A 19,928-nucleotide genomic window follows, 5' to 3' on the forward strand; every position below is an offset into this window, starting at 1 on the left:
CACGCACACTATGGCACACACTGCACAGGCCGACTTGGGTCTAAACCCGTTTATTTCACAGCTGAGGCGGCCCCGAGCCCTCCCCACTCTCCTTACAGAGAAGAGAGCACGCACAGGATCGACCTTTGGGAGCTGGGAGGGCTGAACTAAGGTGGGGTGGCTGGCAGGTGCAGAGGGGCAAAGTCGAACAGGGCTGGACTTCAATGGCCTGGACTTCACCAGATGATGAGGTGGAATCCCGTTTCTCTCGTCTCTGACTTCAGGAAGTGGGAAGAAGGGGTGGACTGCAGTGGCCAGGGAACTTGGGGAACCCTCTGGGCACACTGGGCACCTTAGTGTTGGTCTCACGTGTATCTTATATGCGGGGCAGTTGACGGAGCTGGTTTGTCCTTCACAGTCGGCTAACGGGGCTGAGGGGACTCCAGGCTTTCAGCCTCGAGTGGCAAAGTGCAGATGGGTCAGGAGAGGTGCCTTGTGGGGAACCTGTCTGTGCTCTGAGCCCAGTCCTCAGGTGGACACGGAGCTAGCTGCCCGGCCCCGCTTGGCCCTCAGTGTGCTGGGTGGCCTGGTGCATCCCTGGCAGCAGGGCCTGGGCTCAGGGCGACAGCAGCAGCTGGACAAGCTTCTGGAACTCCTCCCGGTGCTCGTAGATGTAGACCTCTGTCTCCCAGAGGGCGTTGACCAGCACCGCGTCACTGACCTCGTCCAGCATGATGTCTGATCCTAGTTGGGGGTTCAGTCTGTCGGGAGAAAGGAGGAGAGGGTTACCCAGGAGGCTCAGCCTGGGTGGGGACAAGAGCTTGGGCTGGGGAGGGGGGCCTGGGGAACAGAGTACTGTCCTGGTGCTGGGAAAGACCACATCAAGGGCTGGCGGGCATGTGTGTCAATAAGTCTCAGGTCGTACCTGAGGGGCGAGGACCTCTGTTGGTGAGATGGGGTGGGTGGGGCTCCCCAGGCCTGGGGGCGTCAGGCCATACGGAACCTTACCTGAAGTACTGGATGCCGACCATCTCGCACCAGGCCCGGGCCCGGTCCACGGCCCGACCATCTGGATCTGTGCACTGAGGGAAGCAGTCCCCATAAGGCCAGGCCACAGTGCCCTGCTACCCACCCTCCGAGATCCCTGGGTTCTAGCCATTCATTAGCGGAGTGACTCTGAACAGGTCTGTCTGGGCCTCAGTGCCTGGCCTCGCTGGGCAGAATCCATTCAGGATCTCTGAATGGCAATGAGTGTAGTGACTGAGGGCCACCCCACCCTCCCAGTTGTAGATTTCGTCCATATGCATTCTGGCCTTCCACATGGCTGTGTGGAGACAGAGATGATAGTCAAAGAACGTTTGAAAACCCGGTGGGACCCGGTCAGCCTGGAGACTGAGTCTGGGCTGTCTCCAGAGCCGGCGGACAGGGACGACACAGCCGTGCGGAGGCATCGGCCAGAGGTAGAGACCCTGAGGGAACAGGGCCCAGGGAAGGATAGCGACTCACACAGTCCACCACCATCTTGCCCAGTTCCTTGGCTCCAAAAACGGTCTTGGCCAGTTCCCAGGGGTTGCTGGGGCGGAAGACATCTACACAGGTGACAGGCACTTGAGGGGACCTTCCTGTCCCCAGAGAGACGACTATGGAGAGTTTCTTCACCTTGTTGCCCTGGCCCTGTGATGAGCAGGACAAAGGTAGTCAGAGGGAATTTCCGTGAGCAAGAGCACCCCAGATGTGAATCCTGGACGGCCCTTGCAGCTGCTCCCTGGGCCAGCTGGTGTAGGCATGGCAACCACCCCATCAGGACAGAAGGGGTGGGGGAGGTGCTGAGGCTGAGCTGATGGAGGCCGCCTTGGACTTGCTCAACCATGCTGGGTGACCTTGATGGAATTCCTTCCCACTCAGGGACCCCGACTCCTCATCCTTCATAGGCCCTGACTTCTACTGGACGTGTCTGAGACTGCCTGATCTCCTGCGGGAACCCACTCTATCTGCCGGGGGTGCATATCAGTGCTCCGGGGCTGCGCTGGGACTTCTGGGGCTGGAAGGCGGCAGTGAACACCTGGCTAGGTGCCCTTCGAACATCGCACAGACCATGGCATCCCGAGTCCCCAGGGCATTCCGACAGGCACTGCTACCAGTTGAAGATTGGGAAACTGAGGCAGTATTGGCGCAGCCATGGTACTGCTCTACCTCCCTTGACACCCTGTTCTAACAACTTGGGTAAGGGCCACGGTCTGCCCTTGGATCACTACCTCTGCACTGCCCCGGGCCTCAGGACGGGTGCCCAGTTCAGGAGCCCTTCCCCAGACCTCCGTCCTCCCCCACGGTCCTCCTCCTGCCTCTGCAGGCTGCTCTCCCAGAACTGACACATACAGGAGACTCTCCAACAGGATGTAAGCGCTGCAAGGCGGGTGTGTCCTGGCTGGGTGGTGGCAGATGTACACTGCCCTCCCCACTAACAGCGGGTGCTGGCCACTGATCACAGCCTTCTCTGTGCTCAGAGTGGATGGGACCACAAGTCTCCCAGCAGACACTGCCCGTCAGATAGGCTCTGCGTGAGATATGATTGCTGCCAGAGTGTTGTACGAACGGGCGAGGACACGTATTGAAGCAGTCAGTGTATGGTCACGTCCAAACTGACCTGAGAGGGTTCTCACCTTGCGGATCAAGTCTTGATTGTACTCATGGATTTCAGTCATGGCATCCAGTGTGGGATTGTTGGCCAGCAGCCCACCGTCCAGGAAGCGCCCATTGGGCCGGAAGTAGGTTGGGGCTGCCCCACTGCTCCGGGCTGCCCGCCATACCAGCTGGTCTAGGGGTGGGAAGAGAGGGGGGGCTCAATGACATCAGACCTGTCCCTTCAGATCTCAGGTGCAGGGGGGAGTTACAGGAAGAGGGGGACTAGGAAGTCTCTAGAAACAGGACCCATAGGGCCTTGCTGCTGGGTCTTGCCATCCTGATGAAAGGTTGTCTGTCACTGTGGATTCCAGGGGCCTCTTGAACTCTCCGAGGCCTAACAGCCTCCAGCAACGCTTGCCCTTAGCCAACCAAGACCAGGGCAGTGATGTGGGTGAGGAGGGCGTCCAGTGTCTGGTCTGTGACCCCCCATCCCCACCAGCCTCGGCTAGCTCTTCTCACAGACACATCAGATACACGGCTCTGACCTGCAGGCTGAGTTGGGGGCTTCAGGTTAATGTTTTGGTTGAAGCGAGGTTCCCGAATGGCCTCTGGAGCATCGTAATTCCGGAAGAGGTGGAGCTCGGCTGGCTGCCGGTCAGACAGTGTTCCCGTCAGCATCACCCTGTAGGGGGCGACAGAGGAGAGCTGGACCAGCCACCCGTCATCCCCTCGCCAGGGTATGCCCTGGATCCCTGCTCTAAGTGGGCTTCTCCTTGTCCTCCTACAGACATCTCCCGTGGACCTGGGTGGCTTCACGGAGGGACTTTGGCGTTTCCCTCTCTCCAATAACCCATTCTGGAAATCCACCCCAGAAGGTCACCAGGGCAGGAGACAGGCCACACAGCCACCAATGGCAGCACCCGTTATTAGATGACTGGGACAACGTCACTGTCCATCGGCAAGCCAGCTGCCATAAAGCGTCACTCCTGACTCCGAGGGTGGCATGGCACTGAAGAACAACTGAGGTGGCACTTACTGGGGGCAGGAGTGCCAAGACACAGGGCATACAAGGGAAGTAAGGCTCGGGGGCAGGGCCTCCAGCACCCTGTCAGCTGTTAAAACAACAGGTGTGGGGGCTGGAGAGATGGCTCAGAGGTTAAGAGCACTGCTTGTTCTTCCAGAGGTCCTGAGTTCAATTCCCAGCAACCACATGGTGGCTCACAACCATCTGTAGTGAGATCTGGTGCCCTCTTCTGGCCTGCAGGGATATGTGCAGACAGAACACTGTATACATAATAAATAAATAAATCTTTAAAAAAAAAAAAAAAAAAAAAACAACAGGTGTGACTGCTCCCCTCTGAAGGGCCCCTTCAGAGAGCAGTGAGCAGACTGCAGCCCCAGGACACTGCGTGGGGGTGGAGTGGGGGGTGTCCCCACTGTGACCTTTGACACCTTCCTTTCATTTCTTCTGTCATTCCAACAGCCCATTATAAAAGGCCTCCCCTCACCCAGGATGTGTGTGTATGGGGGGGGGGGCTGGAGAAACAGCGCAGCAGTTAAGACCACCTGCTGCTCTTGCAGAGGACCTGGGTTCCATTCCCAGAGCCCACAGGACGGCTCACAACCATCTAGAACTTTAGGTGCAGGGGATCTGATGCCCTCTGCTGGTCTTTGCAGGCACCAGGCACGTAAGTGGTGCACAGACACACGTGCAGGACAAACATTCACACACACAAAATAACAACAAGAAAGAAGGTCCTCCTAATCCTGGGACACAAAGGGGCAGACACCCTTACAAACTAGAGTGTGCTCAGATCTTTGCACAGCCCTGGTCCCGGGAGCTCCAGCCGGAGAGGAAGTTCATCCTGCAGGAGCTCTCAGCGGCGACGGCAGCGGCAGCGGCAGCTAGTCGCCCTGTGCAGCTTGTTACACAGGCGATCTAACCGCAAAAGCAGCACACTGTCAGTGAATGAGGAGAATCGAACCTAGGTCCTCTGGAAGACCGCTGACTCGTCCCTCCAGCCCCTGGTTTTGATCATAAAAGCCTAAGAGGAGCTGAGAAGAAGGCTCAGTGGTTAAGAGTGCTCCCTGCTCTTACGGAGGACCCAGGTTGGGTTCTCAGGAGCCATGTCAGGAGGCTCATAACCGCCTGTAACTCCAGCACCAGGGAGCCCATGACTTCTGTCCTCTGAGGGCACCCCCACACATGGGCACACACCACACACACAGTGAAAAATAAACACTGTTCAAAAGGACAGGGCAGCTGACAATAAAGGAGGGCAAAAGCCCACCAAAGATGAGGTCGAACGGGGACTCTTGCTATATTGGGTTGGGACTCCAAAAGGTTATACTCCCAGGATAAAAACAGGCCCCTTTGTTTAAAAAACTTATTATTTTTAGCCAGGTGGTGCACACCTTTAATTGCAGCATTTGGGAGGCAGAGGCAAGTGGATCTCTGTGAGTTCGAGGCCAGCCTGGTCTACAGAGTGAGTTCCAGGACAGGCACCAAAACTACACAGAGAAACCCTGTCTCTAAACAAACAAACAACCTAATTATTTTTCATTCTTCTGTGTGTGGTGTTTCTCCTGTATGCATGTCTGTGCACATGTGTGTCACCACCTGCAGAGAACCAGAGAGGACATCGGAGCCTCTAGGACCGCAGTTACAAATGGCTGGGAGCGGCCAAGTGGGTTCTGGGAATCACACACCCAGGTCCTCCACAAGAGCAGCCCATGCTCTTAACTCCTGAGTCATCTCTCCTGCCCCAGCATGCACCTTCCTCACCCTGGAGGTCACAGGGAAAAGAAACCCTAGAATGGACCAAGGATGGAGAATGTGCGGCTGGCCTGCCTGAGAACTTCCAGTTGGTGCTCACATCATCTGGGCAAAGTCGCAACGCTTTCATGACAACAATCCCGTACAGGTGGCAGAGACGGTGACAAGTCTGCACACCTGGGGGACGGCACGAAGCCCTCTGTAGGAAGGGGCCATTCCTACAGCGTTTCAAAGAATCTCATTTTCAACACCAAGAACAGTGCAGACAGTAAACAGAGAAATAGGGCAGGGCACACAGGAGAAGTCACCATGAGAGCTGGGACAGAGCTCAGTGACGGAAGACCCCCCCTGAGTCAAGGCAGACTAGAGACGGCAAAACCCCGCCCAGGCTGCAGCAGACCCAGCGCGGCTATGTGCGGGACAGCTAACAACAAATGCAGGCTGGTAACAGCCTTGCTGTCTGCCATGCTGGAGGCACACTGAGCAAGCACTGGTGCTGAGCAGGGACTGCGGAGCAAGCCTTGGGGTATTTCCAGGGGACAGAGGTTATAGGTAATGACCCTGAAGACCAAAGAGTACTTCGGGAGCAAGAGTATACACACACCCATCTGTCTATGTACGTGAACATTCTTTAAAAAATCAACAGAGAGGCTAAATAACAAAGCAACAGAGAGATCAGTGGACTGAAAAACAGGTAAGACATTATCCCGACGGCAACACAAGGAGATCCAACAGCAGAAAGCAGGTATAGCAGTGCATTTGGGAGGCAGAGGCAGGTGGATCTCTGTGAGATCGAGTCTAGTCTGCCAGGAAAGCCAGGGTTATATAAAGAACTCTGTCTCAAAGAAAAAGAAAACAGGGGGGGAAATTTGAGAGAGGTCTGGTTGGTTAGCTGCTCAGCAGGTAAAGGCACTGGCTGCAAGTCCTGACGACCCGAGACCGATCCTCTGAACCAACGTGGTGGAAGGAGAGAGTCCTGAAAGTTGTTCTCTGACCTCTGTTCTCTCTGCCTGTCTCTCTCTGTCTGTCTCTGTCTGTCTCTGTCTGTCTCTAAAAGAAATGTTAACAATTTTAAAAAGAAAATGCAAGAGAAGTTAAAAGATCTAGAGGAGATAAGCATGCATTTACTACGGGCTTAACTTATGTGCAGAGGAAACGCACACACAAGGAGAGAGACGGGAGATGGGGGACGAACTAGAGAGACAAAAGTCAGAAAGATGACTCCGGATTCTAAAACCAAAGAAAGAGGCTGGCAGACACCACCCAGGCCCACCAGAAGAACCAGGTGGGACATGTGAGCATCTAATGCTGGGCAGCAACATCCAGCAGGCAGGCATCCAGCAGAACCACACGGAAGAGACCCAACGCCTCCAGGGGAGCAACAGACAGCAGTTGTGTGCCAATATTAGAGCCCCCAATTTCATAAAACAGACGCTGAAAGACATAAAAGGCCACATAGGTCCTGAAATAGTAATATAGTGGGCGCTGCAGCGTTCCACTCTCATAGAGAGGTCTTCCAAACTCAAACAAATGAACTCCAGAATTAAATATACTATGTGTCTTAGTGAAAGTTTCTATTGCTGTGATAAACACCATGACTAAAAGCAACTTGGGGAGGAAGGAGTTTATTTCAGCTTACAGCTCTCAGGGAAGTCAAGGAGGAACCTGGAGCAGGAACTGAAGCAGAGGCCATGGAGGAATGCGGCTTACTGACTTGCTCAGTCTGCTTTCTCATGTAACTCAACACCACCTTCTTGGAGGGGCTGTGCCCCTCTACATCAGCCATTAATCAAGACAATACCCCACAGCCAGAGCTATGCAACAGAGCCTGTCTCAAAAAACCAAAAAGAAAGAAGGAAGAAACAAGCCCCCTGCTGGAAAAAAACAAACCCTAGGCTGCTGGGCCTTGCCTACACTCCACTTCCTCCAGGCAGTCCCCTTTCTCTTGCTCCTAGTCACTCAGGAGGGTGACAGACACTGTTCAGTGGCCTGTCTGCGTTAGAGGCCAGGGCTGCAGAGAACAAGGCTGGCACACTCCTGTCTTTTTAAGCTCATAGCCTGGCCAAGAATATGGGCCTTGCTGCAGGCCCGTCTTCAGAGCTGCAGCATGCTGCAGGCACATGTCTTCGGAGCTGCAGCATGCTGCAGGCACATGTCTTCGGAGCTGCAGCATGCTGCAGGCACATGTCTTCGGAGCTGCAGCATGCTGCAGGCACATGTCTTCGGAGCTGCAGCATGCTGCAGGCACATCTTCAGAGCTGTAGCATGCTGCAGGCACGTCTTCGGAGCTGCAGCATGCTGCAGGTTCTTCTGCGGCCTCTTCAGCAGCTTCCCTGCCTGCTGCGGTCTAGCTTACTTCTCTCCAGCCTTTCTGGAGAGGTGCTCCTCCTCCTGCCCCTCCACGGGCACTGCGGAGCTGGTCCAGCAGAGATGCCAGGTGACAGAACAGGGAACAAGCATGGACGGGGTGACAATGCCCACGGAAGGTTAAGGAGTCCCTAGGCCTGCCAAAGCTGTCTGGCTGGCCTGGAGAAGGCAGGCCAGCTCTCTCCAGGAAGCTCCAGCCACCAGCTCTGCCCTCCCACTCTCCTCTCCATGCACGCACACAGTCCCCCATGTTCTCAGGAGAAGCCTCTCATCTACACGGGACGAGGGGCTGTCCTGCTCCCCAGATTTGGGCAGGCTGGGAACATGGCTTACTTGGGTTTTTTGACATCTGTCATCTTGGTGTGCTCCCCAAACTCCCGCTTCAGGAACTCCTCCAGGGGCCCCGACTCATAGGGCCGTGAGCCCCGAAACACCTCATCCTTCATACGGAAGTACACGCCACGCATGTAGGCCATGGACTTACCTACGAAGAGAAGATGAGAGCTGGGGAGACCCCACGTGGTGTGCAGGCCCCTGTGGGATGACAGCATGCTATGCAGCTGCAAGCCTCAGGAGGCATGGGTAGGCTTGGGGGTGCAGGAGGTGGTGAAGGGTACCAAAGGGTCAATGGACACGAACTTCCGGGCCCTTCTATAAAACCTACCCACATGGGCAGAAAGCCCCTTTTCAGGGTTCTCTACCTAAATCTGTATTACTAAAAAGAGCTCTGAGGACATAAAATTGTACAAAAACTAGTCCCATTTCCCTGTCACAGTAAAAGCGGAACAGCACTATCCCTGAGCCTGCAGGCCAGCCAGGCTATGGGGAGGAGGTGCCAGCCACCTCACAAGCTCCTCAAGGTGTGCAAGCAGAGGGGCCTGCTGACGCAGGACTTGTGCCTGTCTGAGGCTAACCTGGGCAGCTTCTCATTCCCTGCCACAGCTCCTCCAATCTGAAGATGGGCTGGCACCTCTGCCTGTTCTGCAGGAGGAAGACCCCCCATGCACTGTGGGTAGAGCAGGTCCTGAGGCAGCTCTCTCCTTTCACAGGCCAGGAGGGACTCGGGGGAGAGCTGGGCTGACTCCTTGGAGCCCGCCCCCGGCTCTGGTCTGATGTACAGCAGGACTTCCCGGTCATCAGATTCCCTGTGGCTGACCCCACGGAACTATGGTGAGCATCACCACATCAATAAGCATTTGCCAATAGATCACCACTGATGACCAAATACCAGCAGCTCCCAACAGTAGAAGACTATCTTCTCAGAGCCGACAGCTCCCTGGGATGGCTGGGCCCATATTCCTGAAAGTCCCTAGATTGACCCCATGGCCTCACCCCAGTGCCCAGCAGATACCCAGGTGCCTGTATCCCTATCTCATCAGGAGCTTTCTGAAGTCAAGACTCAGCTCCACATCCTCAGAGTCCATGAGCTCTCATGGTGCCTACTCTTAGGGTGGAAGGAGGTGTCCTCTTCTGATGCCTCCAGGGCTTTGGGTTACCAGGATCCTGATTTTGACAGGTACTTCGGCAAAAAGAGATTCTGACCAACAGCCAGGCAAGAGGTACCACTTGGGGAGGTGGAGACCAGGGAAAAGGCCTATAGGGATGCAACTGAGCCCTCCTCTGGGAATGTCTAGTCAGCCAGCAATAACAACTAGTCACTCCCAGGCCACTCGAATGGTAACACTAACCCTATGTGGCAGCCTCCAGGTAGCCAAATGCCTGTACTTCTGCAAGGCTAGACCAAAAGAGGCAGGCTGATGGCCTGTGAGGTGATAGACTGAGAGTCTAGGGGAATGCTTTGGCCTGGGTACTCCCACAGTTGTGCTATGGCTCACTCTCCCAGCCAGAGTCTTGACTGTCCAAGTAGCCCAGGGCTCTGGCCTCCTGTGACTCACTCGTTATCCCCAAACGCCCATTCCACCCTCCAAAGGTGTGTCTACTGGAAGCAGCTGGCGGGGTCTGTGCGGTTGCCTTGCGGGAGTGTGGAGGTTGACGAGGACCACTAATACATAATACCCTCCTCAACTAGCTCTGTACTCTGCCTGCCCGCCCACCCCACCATGCCCCAGAGGCTGTGCTCACTGTGCAGAATGGCCAAGGCCAGTATGCCCCCGGTGCTGGTTCCTGCCACCCAGTCGAAGAGGTCCTTGGTGGCCACACCCGAGGCCTTCTCGATGGCGATGAGGAGTTGGATGATAACCAGGCCTTTCACGCCCCCTCCGTCCAGGCAGAGCAGGTGGTCATGGCTGCAGTGAGGAGAGCAGTGACCTAAGGGTCTCATGAGGGCACTCTTGTCCCCTGAGCTTCTGCACAGCAGGGGACATAGGAACAAGGCTACAGGGGCCTGCCTTGGAGCCTACTTGCTATTGGGTATGGAGCCAGAAGGGCAGGAAAGGAGCGAAGGCTGGGAACAAGGTAGAGGTCAGGGTAGGGATCAGGGTGAGGAACAGGAGGGCAAGTGGGATGAGAAGTGGGGTGGGGAGCATGGCGGGGAGCAGGGTCGGGGCTCTGTGACCACAGCAGTGATTCAGCTCAACAGGTCAGCTGCAGGCCTGACCCAGTGTCTGTTGGAAGTAAACATGGAAGGGGAGGAAGGGTTGGTTTCCTCCAGCTGGGTCAGTGTGTGGAAAGGGGCCAGGGACCGCTCCTCAAGGGAGGATCAGGGGAGGAGGTGGGAGGGAGAAAGGAAAGTCTGTGCTGGGGCTGGGGAAGGGTAGGCAGCATTAGCTCACCTCACTGGCCCAAGCCCCTCTGAGGAGGCTCCTCTCTACTGTCTTTATTATCGTTATCTTGGAAAGGGGCTCAGAAGTGAAGAGAGGATGGCATGAAGTCCCATGCTTGGCTTCTGAGTCAAACACTCTAGCAGGCTTGTCCAACCTGCAGCCTGGGAGCTGTACGTGGCTGAGGACAGCTATGAGTGTAATCATAAACGGACTCATAGCATAAGATATGTGTGTGTGTGTGTGCATGCGTGTGTGCACGCATGTGTAATTTTGCTGTTATAATACAATTACAATACAATCTTGTGTGTGAACTCTGTAGGTGACAATGTCATGTCTCAGTGTTATAAGGTTGTACACTCCTGCCCAGCCTAGCCTAGTCTCAAAGATGGCAGAAAACACAAGTAGCCAGGCCTCCATGGCCATGCCCTGGGGTGCTGCAGTCTATGCTCAACCCTCCCTTCTAGGCTCATTTTCCCTCGGTTTTATGATTTTGTTATGTTTTTTGGTGTTGTGAGACAAGAGTCTCACACTAGCTCAGGCTGGCTTGAATTCACAATCCTCCTTCCACAGTCTCTTGAGTTGAGATTTACAAACAGGTGCCACCATGCCTGGCTTCTTCTCAGCTTTAATCACTGCCTGTAAGGACGCCATTGTGATTACTGGCTTTAACTGTCAGCTTGACACAACTGAGAATCGCCTGAGAAGCGTCTTGGTGAGAGACTGCCTACACTGGGTTGGCTGTTCAAGTCTGCAGGGGAGGAAGAGCCCAGACCACTGTGGGCAGTGCCATTCCCTGGGCAGCGAGTCCCAACCGCTGTACAAGCAGAGGATCGAGCTGAGCACAAACAAGCAAGTGAGCATGCGCACACCGATTTCTTTCTGCTCTCGAATGCAGATGTGATGTGACTAGTTGTTTGAAATTCCTACGTTGACTTCCCACAGTGATGGGCTGTCACCTGGGATATTAAGATGAAACAAACTCCTTTTCCCCTCAAGCTGTTTTCTGCCTGCTGCTCTATTACAGTAGCAGAAATTAAACTAGAAGGGCCACCCAGTGGCAGCAGGATTAGCTGGAACAGCTGCCCCAGCCCCTAACTCCCTGTGGCGGCCCTGCCACCCTGAAGCAGCCATTCTTTGCTCACACTCCACCTCTGGACGACAAGCTCTGATTTCTGTCTCTGCTCCGTCTCTCTGGCCTACCTCCTACGATGGCCAGGGCACACAGCCTGGGAAACAGTGAGTCTGAGGAGGGAGGAAGGCAGGTTGGGAAGCCAGCAGCGAAGGGAAGCACATTGCAGGCATCTCTCCAGAAGGGGTTCAAGCAACCTTCTCCCCACAAATCATGAAGTCAAGGAAAAAGACAATGAGACTACACTGCATGAGCCCAAGCCCAAGCCCGATGCACACCCTGAACTGGTCTCTGGAGGGGGCATCATCTGTCACGAATGAGCTGGCACAGGCTCCAAAGACTTGGTCTCTGCCATGACTGTGCACACTGGCTGATAAAGCTAGGAGAGGGCCCCCCAGCACACGGTGGGCATGAGGAACAAGCCCACTGAGGCACAGGAAGTCCCACATCCCGGCCTGGCCCTCACTTTACTCACGTCCGCTTCTCATCCCTCATGGAGCTCAGGATGAACGCTGGCTTCCGGGCTCGGGAGATGGGCATGAGGTCCTGGAGCTCTGTGGGGACAGGGCAGGACACTCTGGGGCCAGCAGGTCTCTCCCAGGCCCCACGGGTCTCTAGAGCAAACAGAACTGCACCCCATCCTGCTATATATCTCCGCACGGCTGAACTCACACACCACTCCTCCCATGGTCCGCCTCCCGCCCCAGGAGGGGCTCTCTGCTCCCGGATAAAGCTGAGCTAGACGCCCTGGGCCTGCTAGGCAAAGGTGAGCTGGGACGAGGAGGGAGTCCGCTCCTTTAGGAAGGGTTTCCCATCGTCCAGCTAGCTCCCAGAAGCTCCTTCATCCCCTCCTACAACCCTGAAGTTGACCCCCGGGTGTGTGCTGTGCTGTGTCAGAGCCAACGCTGCTGACAGCACCCATGCCTCGACCGCAGTCCTTTAGCTAAAGGAGCTTTATCCTGGGGACACTGATCAGGGCCAACTCCACAAATGAATGGAAACATCCCAGTCATCCTTCAGACCACCCTTGTCCTTGTCCCAGGTCTAAACTTCCTCCATGCCTCTGGGCTCAGATCTGCCCCTCTGCTCCATCTAGTCTAGTCTTCCTCTGTGCACTAGCCCCCCCCCCCAGCCCCCCAGTCACCCCGCATGACTGGGTTGACAGCCACTGTGCAGCGAGGCTAAAGGCAGCAAGGTGCGTGGGTACCGGCATGCCTCCCTCAGCAGGCACATGCCACAGAGCAGGCAAGGTACACATGCAGGAGATGGGCCGGCAAGACAGCAGAAGGTGCCAGGGACAGGGTGTAGGGTGGTGCCTATGCCTGGGTGTGCAGCTTGAGAAGGGGGGTGGGGTTTAGAGCTCTAGCTATGGGGGGGGGGCAGGCTCAGCGCTTCTTTAGGCTCAGGCATTACCCATTCACTGCCGCACCCCAGGCCTACCATCCAGCCTGGTTTGAGTGACTGTCTGCCTGTAGATGGAGAGAGAAAGATGGGGTGCTGGGGGATTTCGGCTTTTCTGCCCTCCAGAGCTCCAGGCCTGGCTAGGTTGGCAGGAGGGGCTGGGCTTGGGGTTTCTACATCCACAGTTAGAGAGGTGTGGCTGGCTAAGACCCAGTTCTGTTTACGGACTCTAGCTCCCAAACATCCCAGGTCCCTGCGTGGTCCAGAACACAGAAGGCCCTAACAGGGTCCCCATCTACTCTGGGACTGTCTCCAAGGGCATCAGTGAGGCACAGCTGCAAATGTTGGCTGGCTTCTTGGCCACCTCAAAAGCCTGTAAGTGATCCAAGGAGCCAGCAGGGGGCATATCAAGTCTCGTGCTAGACAGAGGCAAACAATGAGAGTTGAAGCCAGGTGGCCGAGCAGCACCTTACCATCCGCCCTTCCCTCCCAGGGAGCCAGAGCTGTGGCAGTGCCCACCTGAGAGGTACCATAGGAAATGGCCACCCTGAGCCCATGTCCAGGGCATTCTCTCAGGGACAGTAGACCACGGGACCAGGTAGGCCTCAGGGATCTGTGGGTCATTTGGTGGCCTACACTGGCTGATAAAGCTTGGCTTTCCCAGCTTCAACTACTTCTGCCCTGAAGCCTTGTTCCTTTTAGCGGGGACTGCTGGGATTTGAGGGCCCAGAGAGAGCTGGAGAGAGGGGGGACGCAGTGGCCTACCTAGGCTGTTTAAGCTGATCTCTGGGGGCTGAGTTTTGTCCAGGGAGAAGAGGGGGTGAGGTGTTGTTGCAGAGCTCTGGTCCGTGGGGACCCCCTGGATGAGCGGGAAGCGGTAGTCAGCCCCCACAGTTCTCAGCAGACTCAAGAGCGCCTTCCTGGTAATCACTTGTCGGTTTGGGAAGAGAGATGGCAGAGGGTAGACATGGTGTCAACTAGCAAGTGAGACCCCCTCTTTGTACATGGTCCCCATCTAGCAGGTGACCTGGCTGTGTGGGGCAACTACCCTGACTGGCATGTCTCCTGGTACCAGGGAAGGGGCCGAGGAGGACTGTGGGATATGGCAAGAGGAGGCCAGACTCATCCTAGTTCCCGTGGGCATCCCATCTCTCCTTCCACACCAGCTGTGATGCAAAGCAACTAACTCCATGGTTATCAGTTCTCAAAACCGACAAAGGCTGTCTGTCCCTGCAGAGTCCCGGAGGGATGAGCCAGCCAATGGCACCAATCCCGGTGAACAGAGGCCACAGGGATAGGACACCATGACTAGCACTTTTGCCTGCTTCTACCTTGGGCTCCATGTCTTTTTCTGCAGGGTTGGCTCTAAACCCAGGGCTGGGCAAAGCTGGAGAGAGGAGAAAGGGGGGAAGAGGGGGAGGGGGAGGGAGGAGGAAAGGGGCCCACCTAGGTTGTTTAGGCGGATGGTGGGGCTGAGCTCTCTGCTGGGAGAAGAGGTCAAACCATCAGGGCCACACCCATGCTAACCCATACTCCTGCAAGGCCTCCAGAGGGATGTAGGCTTCTGTGAAGGGAAGCTGCCTCCTGTACCTCTGGAGCTAAGCAGAGTGGACAGGGCGGCAATGCACATGCGCGTCTATGCATGCATCCAGCACGCTGAAGAAGCATGGGTGTATGTGGACAAGCATGGCACATGCAATGACCCTATGCTGGCTCTGCTGCTGTGGACCTGGTCCCGCCCCCACTGGGACTTGAACACCCTCACTCTGAGGTGAGGACCATGCTCAGCAAAGCCCCTGGTGGGCCTGCATCTACTGTTCCCTGTCTTTGGGGAAGGAGGCTCCCTTTGAGCTGCATATGTTCCTGGCCACTCAGCAGGGAGCAGCTGGGCCAGTCTGATACCTTACAGCTGGGACTTCCCTCTTCAGTCCCTAAGCCCCCCCCCCAACTCTGGTCCCAGATTGCAGAGCACATACGTTTGCTGATCTTGGAGGCTATGAATGCAGGAGTCTCCCCAAAGTCATTTGGGGTGTCCACTTCTGCCCCAAATACAATGAGGGCTTTGATCATCTCCAAGTTATCTTTCTGTTGGGAATAGAAGGTGAGAAAATAAGCAATGGTCCAAGACCCCACCCACCAACGTGCTCACATGGCCTCTCAGCAGTATAAGGAGACATTGGGGTCCCCTGACATGACAAAGAATGCTGCTTGAAGACCAGTGCCTCCACCAGTGACTTCAGAGCATCCCTCAGTGAGGGCTTAAGAAGTGTTTGAAGAGCCGGGCGGTGGTGGCACACGCCTTTAATCCCAGCACTCGGGAGGCAGAGCCAGGAGGATCTCTGTGAGTTCGAGGCCAGCCTGGGCTACCAAGTGAGTTCCAGGAAAGGTGCAAAGCTACAAAGAGAAACCCTGTCTCAAAAAACCAAAAAAAAAAAAAAAAAAAAAAAAAAAAAAAAAAAAAAAAAAAGAAGTATTTGAAGAACCCTGGAGCAGATGAAGTCCTGAGTGGATGTGTATTACTGATATGGGCATAGCACCAAGGACACCAAGGCCTCAGGCCCACGGGGATGTCAAAGCCTTTCCAAGTTAGGCTCCCAATTGGCAGTCTTCCTGTAGTTTGCAGATGTTGACAGTGCGTGCAGAAATGAGCAAACACAGCTTCCTCTTCCCAGCTGACGGCAAGCCGAGACCACGCCCCCAGAGCGACCCCCACGGGAACTGGCTAAGCCTCCTCCTTGTGCTGCACGACTTAGTAAGCAGGGCTTCCGAGTTGTGCAGCAGTGCTGCTGGCCCCAGCAGAGCCAGCCCGGCCAGCTTTCCTGTGGGTCATCTGCTGTTTCTTCATTCCCGCATTGCCCCAGGCAAGTTCAAGGACCAGCTGTCCAGGACTTGGCACAGAAAGATTAACCCTAGTTCTTCCTCACAGGAAGCAATGTACTTGGGCTGACAACCCAGGAGCCATGGAGTGGTGGTCTGAACAAGAATGGTCCCCACAGGCTCAGATATTTGAATGCTTAGTCACCAGGGAGTGGAACTCTTTATAGGATTAGAAGGATTAGGAGTAGGCGTGGCCTTGTTGAAGGAAGTGTGTCACTGGGAGTAGGTTCTGAGGTTTCAAAAGCCCATGCTAGGCTCAGGTTGGTCTGTCTGTCTGTCTGTCTCCCTCCTTGCTCTCAGTTGCTTCTCCAGCCTGCTGCCATGCTCTCTGCCATGATGAGGATAGACCAAGCCCCTGAAACTGTAGGCCAGCCCCAGTTAAATGCTTTCTTTTATAAGAGTTGCCTTAGTCACGGTGTCTTTTCAAAGCAACAGAACAGTGAGGCACCTGGGGACATGGAAGGGTCAAACGCTGACAACACTCAGGAGCAATACAGGACGCATGAGGACTGAGGACGCCATCTTACCTGTCCACTCCAGGCAACCTTGCACAGACCCTCCCCAGTGGCAGCCTTTAAGGGAGTAGCTTCCTGCCCCAGAATGCCATGCAGCTAAACCTGGGTAGGCAAGCACAAACCAAAGTACTGGCTGCCTAAAAGCCTAGGCTCTGGTCTAAGAGCCTGATTTCCTTGCCAAGAATGCAGTGGTGCATCTAGAATGTTCTTTGCCAAGCAGTTCATGTTCTATTGAATTTACATGGACACAGAAATGTGTGTGTTCTGGTTACCCAAGGCTTTCTTTTTGGGGTTTTTAACATATGCACTTTTAGCATATGCACTTCCAAATAAATTTAAGTGTGTTTGAAAATAAACCAGCTGAGTGTGGCAGTACACACCTAATCCTGGCACTTAGGGGTTGAGTTAGGGGGGCTACCACAATTTCAAGGCTAGTCTGGGTTGTAAAGCAAGACCTTGTTTTGGGGGAAAAAGAATAAATTTACTTGAAGAAGTGATTCCATATATAACTGTCAGAATGGTCAGTGATTTACCAAAAACTGGGAAAATGTGACAGTCCAGGGAACAAAAACACACCAACAGTTCTCGGAGTGAGACCTGGGCCCGTGAGTCTAGGAGAACACTCCAACAGTCTAGGAGGTCACCGCTGTTTTCACAAGGATGCCAAGAAGTGACATGCCTGTGAACCATGTTGACACAAGATGGTTCAGAAACAATGACGGGTGGAACTGCCAGTGCCTCAGAACTGACCACAACACTAATCAAGTTCACAGCCAGCAGACGTGTGTTCTTCACAACTACATGCACTCTCTCAAAAAATACAATAAAAGGAAGGAAGGAAGGGAGGAAGGGAGGGAGGGAGGGAGGGAGGGAGGAAGAAAGAGGCCAGTTCCACTGAAGAACGCATCAGTAAGAATTAGACAGCTGTGTGAGTTACCAGCTCAACTAACTGCTTTGGTTGATGGAAGGTAGCAAAGACCGCCAAATAAACTAGCAGTGTTTAGTCTTAGCCACCAAGTATACATAATGGAGACAATGTCAGGCATGGTGGTGCGCACCTTTAATCCCAGCACTCGAGAGGCAGAGGCAGGTGGATCTCTGAGACTGAGGCCAGCCTGGTCTATATATCAAGTTCCAGATCAATCAGAGATACATAGTGAACTCTTGTTTCAAAAAAAAAAAAAAAAAAAAAAAAGAAAGAAAGAAAGAATGAATGCAGTGAGCCTGTTGCTGTGAATATGTGTTGATCTGATTGGTTGATAAATAAAATGCTGTTTGGCCAATAGCCAGGCAGGAAGTATAGGCATGGCAAACAGACGAGGAGAATTCTGGGAAGAGGAAGGGCTGAGTCAGGAGTCCCCAGCCAGACACAGAGGAAGCAAGATAACAAGGCAGAACTAAGAAAAGGTACCAAGCCACGTGGCTAAACATAGATAAGAATTAGGGATTAATTTAAGTGTAGAGCTAGTCAGTAATAAGCCTGAGCTAAAGGCCATACAGTTCATAATTAATATAAGCCTCTGTGTATTTATTTGGGTCTGAGTGGCTGCAGACCAGGGGGGAAACAGAAAACTTCCAACTACAGGTTAGTAGTGGTGCATGTCTTTAATCCTAGCACTTGGGAAGTAGGCAGATCTCTGTGAGTTTGAGGCCAGCCTGGTCTACAGAGCAAGTTCCAGGACAGCCAGGGCTACACAGAGAAATCCTGTCTTGGGTGGGGGGATTCAAACTTTAAAAAAAAAAATCACAATTTTCCCATATTTGCCTATGCTGTGATGGGCTTAACCACTTCCTCACATTGAAAGGCTTTCCTGCTACACATTCACTGCACCAGTATTTTCCAATGTCAACATGAAGTCATGCATGTATAAGGGGATCCCTGCAAAGTACAAGAGGAGCCAGGTGGTGGTGGTGCACACCTTTAATCCCAGCACTCGGGAGGCTGAGCCAGGTAGATCTCTGTGAGTTCAAGGCCAGCCAGGGCTACAGAGTGAGTTCCAGAAAAGGCTCCAAAAGCTACACAGAGAAACTGTCTCAAACCCCCCCCCAAAAAAAAAGTACAAGAGGAGCCAGGGGCAGTGGGGTGACAACATTCAGGGAAATGGCTTCAGAGTGGCCCACGCAGTTAGCATGCCAGAGTTCTGGCATGACCAATTCTGGCACAGCATCAAAGCAATTCACCAAGCAGCTAAAAAGGTGGGCACTTCCCATCCACTGGGGGAGGGCGGGAAGGGGGTTCTAGAGCTTCCTAAGTGCTTTAACATGCCCAGGAGACATGAGGATTCATGTGATTTCTGCATAAAAAGATTCATAAAAGTTTCACAATGTGTAAAACAGTGCCACGTGTTTTACTCATTAATTTTATTTTGGTTTGGAAAATAAAGTTTTCCACAGAAATGTTACTGATAGCCAGGTGTGGTGACATACACCTTTGATGCCAGCACTTGGGAGGCAGAGGCAGGACCTCTGAGTTTGAGGCCAGCCTGGTCTACAGAGCCAGGGCTATGCAGAGAAACCCTGTCTTGAAAAAAACAAAACAACAAAAAACAACAAAAAGGGAAGAAAGGAAGAAAAAGAAGAGCAAGACATGTCCCTGACGTGGGCGGCTCTGCTACCTCCCTGGTCTTAGCAGCATTTAGCCTCTTGGGCAATGTACCCACTGCGGTCATGGAACAAAACAGGCTGTCCTTGACTGCGGCTGACTGCTTCCCTCAGAGTCTCATCCGACACTAGATGGATAGCAGATGGTACTCTTCCTGCCATGGGCCAAGCAAGCTCATACTCTTGTCTCAGCACACTAGAGACACTTTAAGGCTGACGTCTATTTCCTAACAACCCAGGCCCTTTGGGCTAAGGGAGGAGGCACGTCTGATGATGTAGCAACTGAGGAAAGGAGGAGAGCGAGCTGAGGCACAGGTGACTCTCTTGTTCCTCCCACACCCCCACCATGGCTGGCAGGGCCAGCACAGGGAGGCCATGGGCCCCAGGCTCACCGACATGGCCAGGTGCAGCGGCGTGTTCCCGTTCTCTCCTCGGAAACCTGCGTTGGCCCCGTAGGTCAGCAGCACCATGACGCAGTCAAAGCGGTTGCGCATCACCGCCACATGCAGGGCTGTGTTCCCCGCAGTACTTGTGCTGTCCACATCACAGCCCCGCTTCAGCAGCATGCGGGCCATCTGGGGACACAGACCAGGTGGGCACTCAGGGGGCAGCCTCCCTGGGCACTCCTCCAGTATAAGCAAAGGAAGAGAAGTCCAGAGGCAGGCCCCACTTCTGCAAGTGACCCTCGACCTTCACCCACACACACCAGTTCCCCAGGAACTAGGTGACAAATGGGTGAAGACAAACAGACTGATTCCAGAAGCTTCTGACGCTTTCCTGGAGCTACAAAGGGTTCTCTGGGCCGGGTCCCACAGCACCGACTCTATGAGGTCCTCCATGGGATATGTCCCAGGGGTCTTTGCATGGTATCCGGGCTCACTTTGAACTGTGGGGAGGACAGTGCTGAGTCTAAAGCCCCATCAGCCCTTCCTGCAGCC

At 54.2% G+C, this 19,928-nt stretch overlaps 1 protein-coding gene across 6 annotated transcripts in view; it reads right to left on the minus strand.

Annotated features, from left to right (window-relative positions):
• Positions 1–31: 31 nt before the first annotated feature.
• Positions 32–19,928, minus strand: part of Pla2g6 (phospholipase A2 group VI) — a 42,266-nt gene continuing 22,369 nt past the window's right edge. For 4 of the 6 annotated variants that reach the window (XM_028871137.2, XM_028871133.2, XM_028871134.2 and 1 more), the window contains 11 exons: positions 19,383–19,565; positions 14,974–15,082; positions 13,763–13,927; positions 12,072–12,150; positions 9,827–9,990; positions 8,078–8,228; positions 3,147–3,283; positions 2,640–2,794; positions 1,486–1,653; positions 988–1,061; positions 32–740 (listed from right to left, as the gene is read on the minus strand). In XM_028871137.2, the coding sequence (XP_028726970.1) occupies positions 596–740; positions 988–1,061; positions 1,486–1,653; positions 2,640–2,794; positions 3,147–3,283; positions 8,078–8,228; positions 9,827–9,990; positions 12,072–12,150; positions 13,763–13,927; positions 14,974–15,082; positions 19,383–19,565 (1,530 nt within the window). In that variant the 3' untranslated portion in view covers positions 32–595. The remainder of the gene's footprint in view (positions 741–987; positions 1,062–1,485; positions 1,654–2,639; positions 2,795–3,146; positions 3,284–8,077; positions 8,229–9,826; positions 9,991–12,071; positions 12,151–13,762; positions 13,928–14,973; positions 15,083–19,382; positions 19,566–19,928) is intronic. The other 2 variants (XM_028871139.2, XM_028871138.2) reach the window with 1 other exon arrangement.

The sequence above is a fragment of the Peromyscus leucopus genome, chromosome 20, assembly GCF_004664715.2.
Source record: "Peromyscus leucopus breed LL Stock chromosome 20, UCI_PerLeu_2.1, whole genome shotgun sequence".
Taxonomy (NCBI): domain Eukaryota; kingdom Metazoa; phylum Chordata; class Mammalia; order Rodentia; family Cricetidae; genus Peromyscus; species Peromyscus leucopus.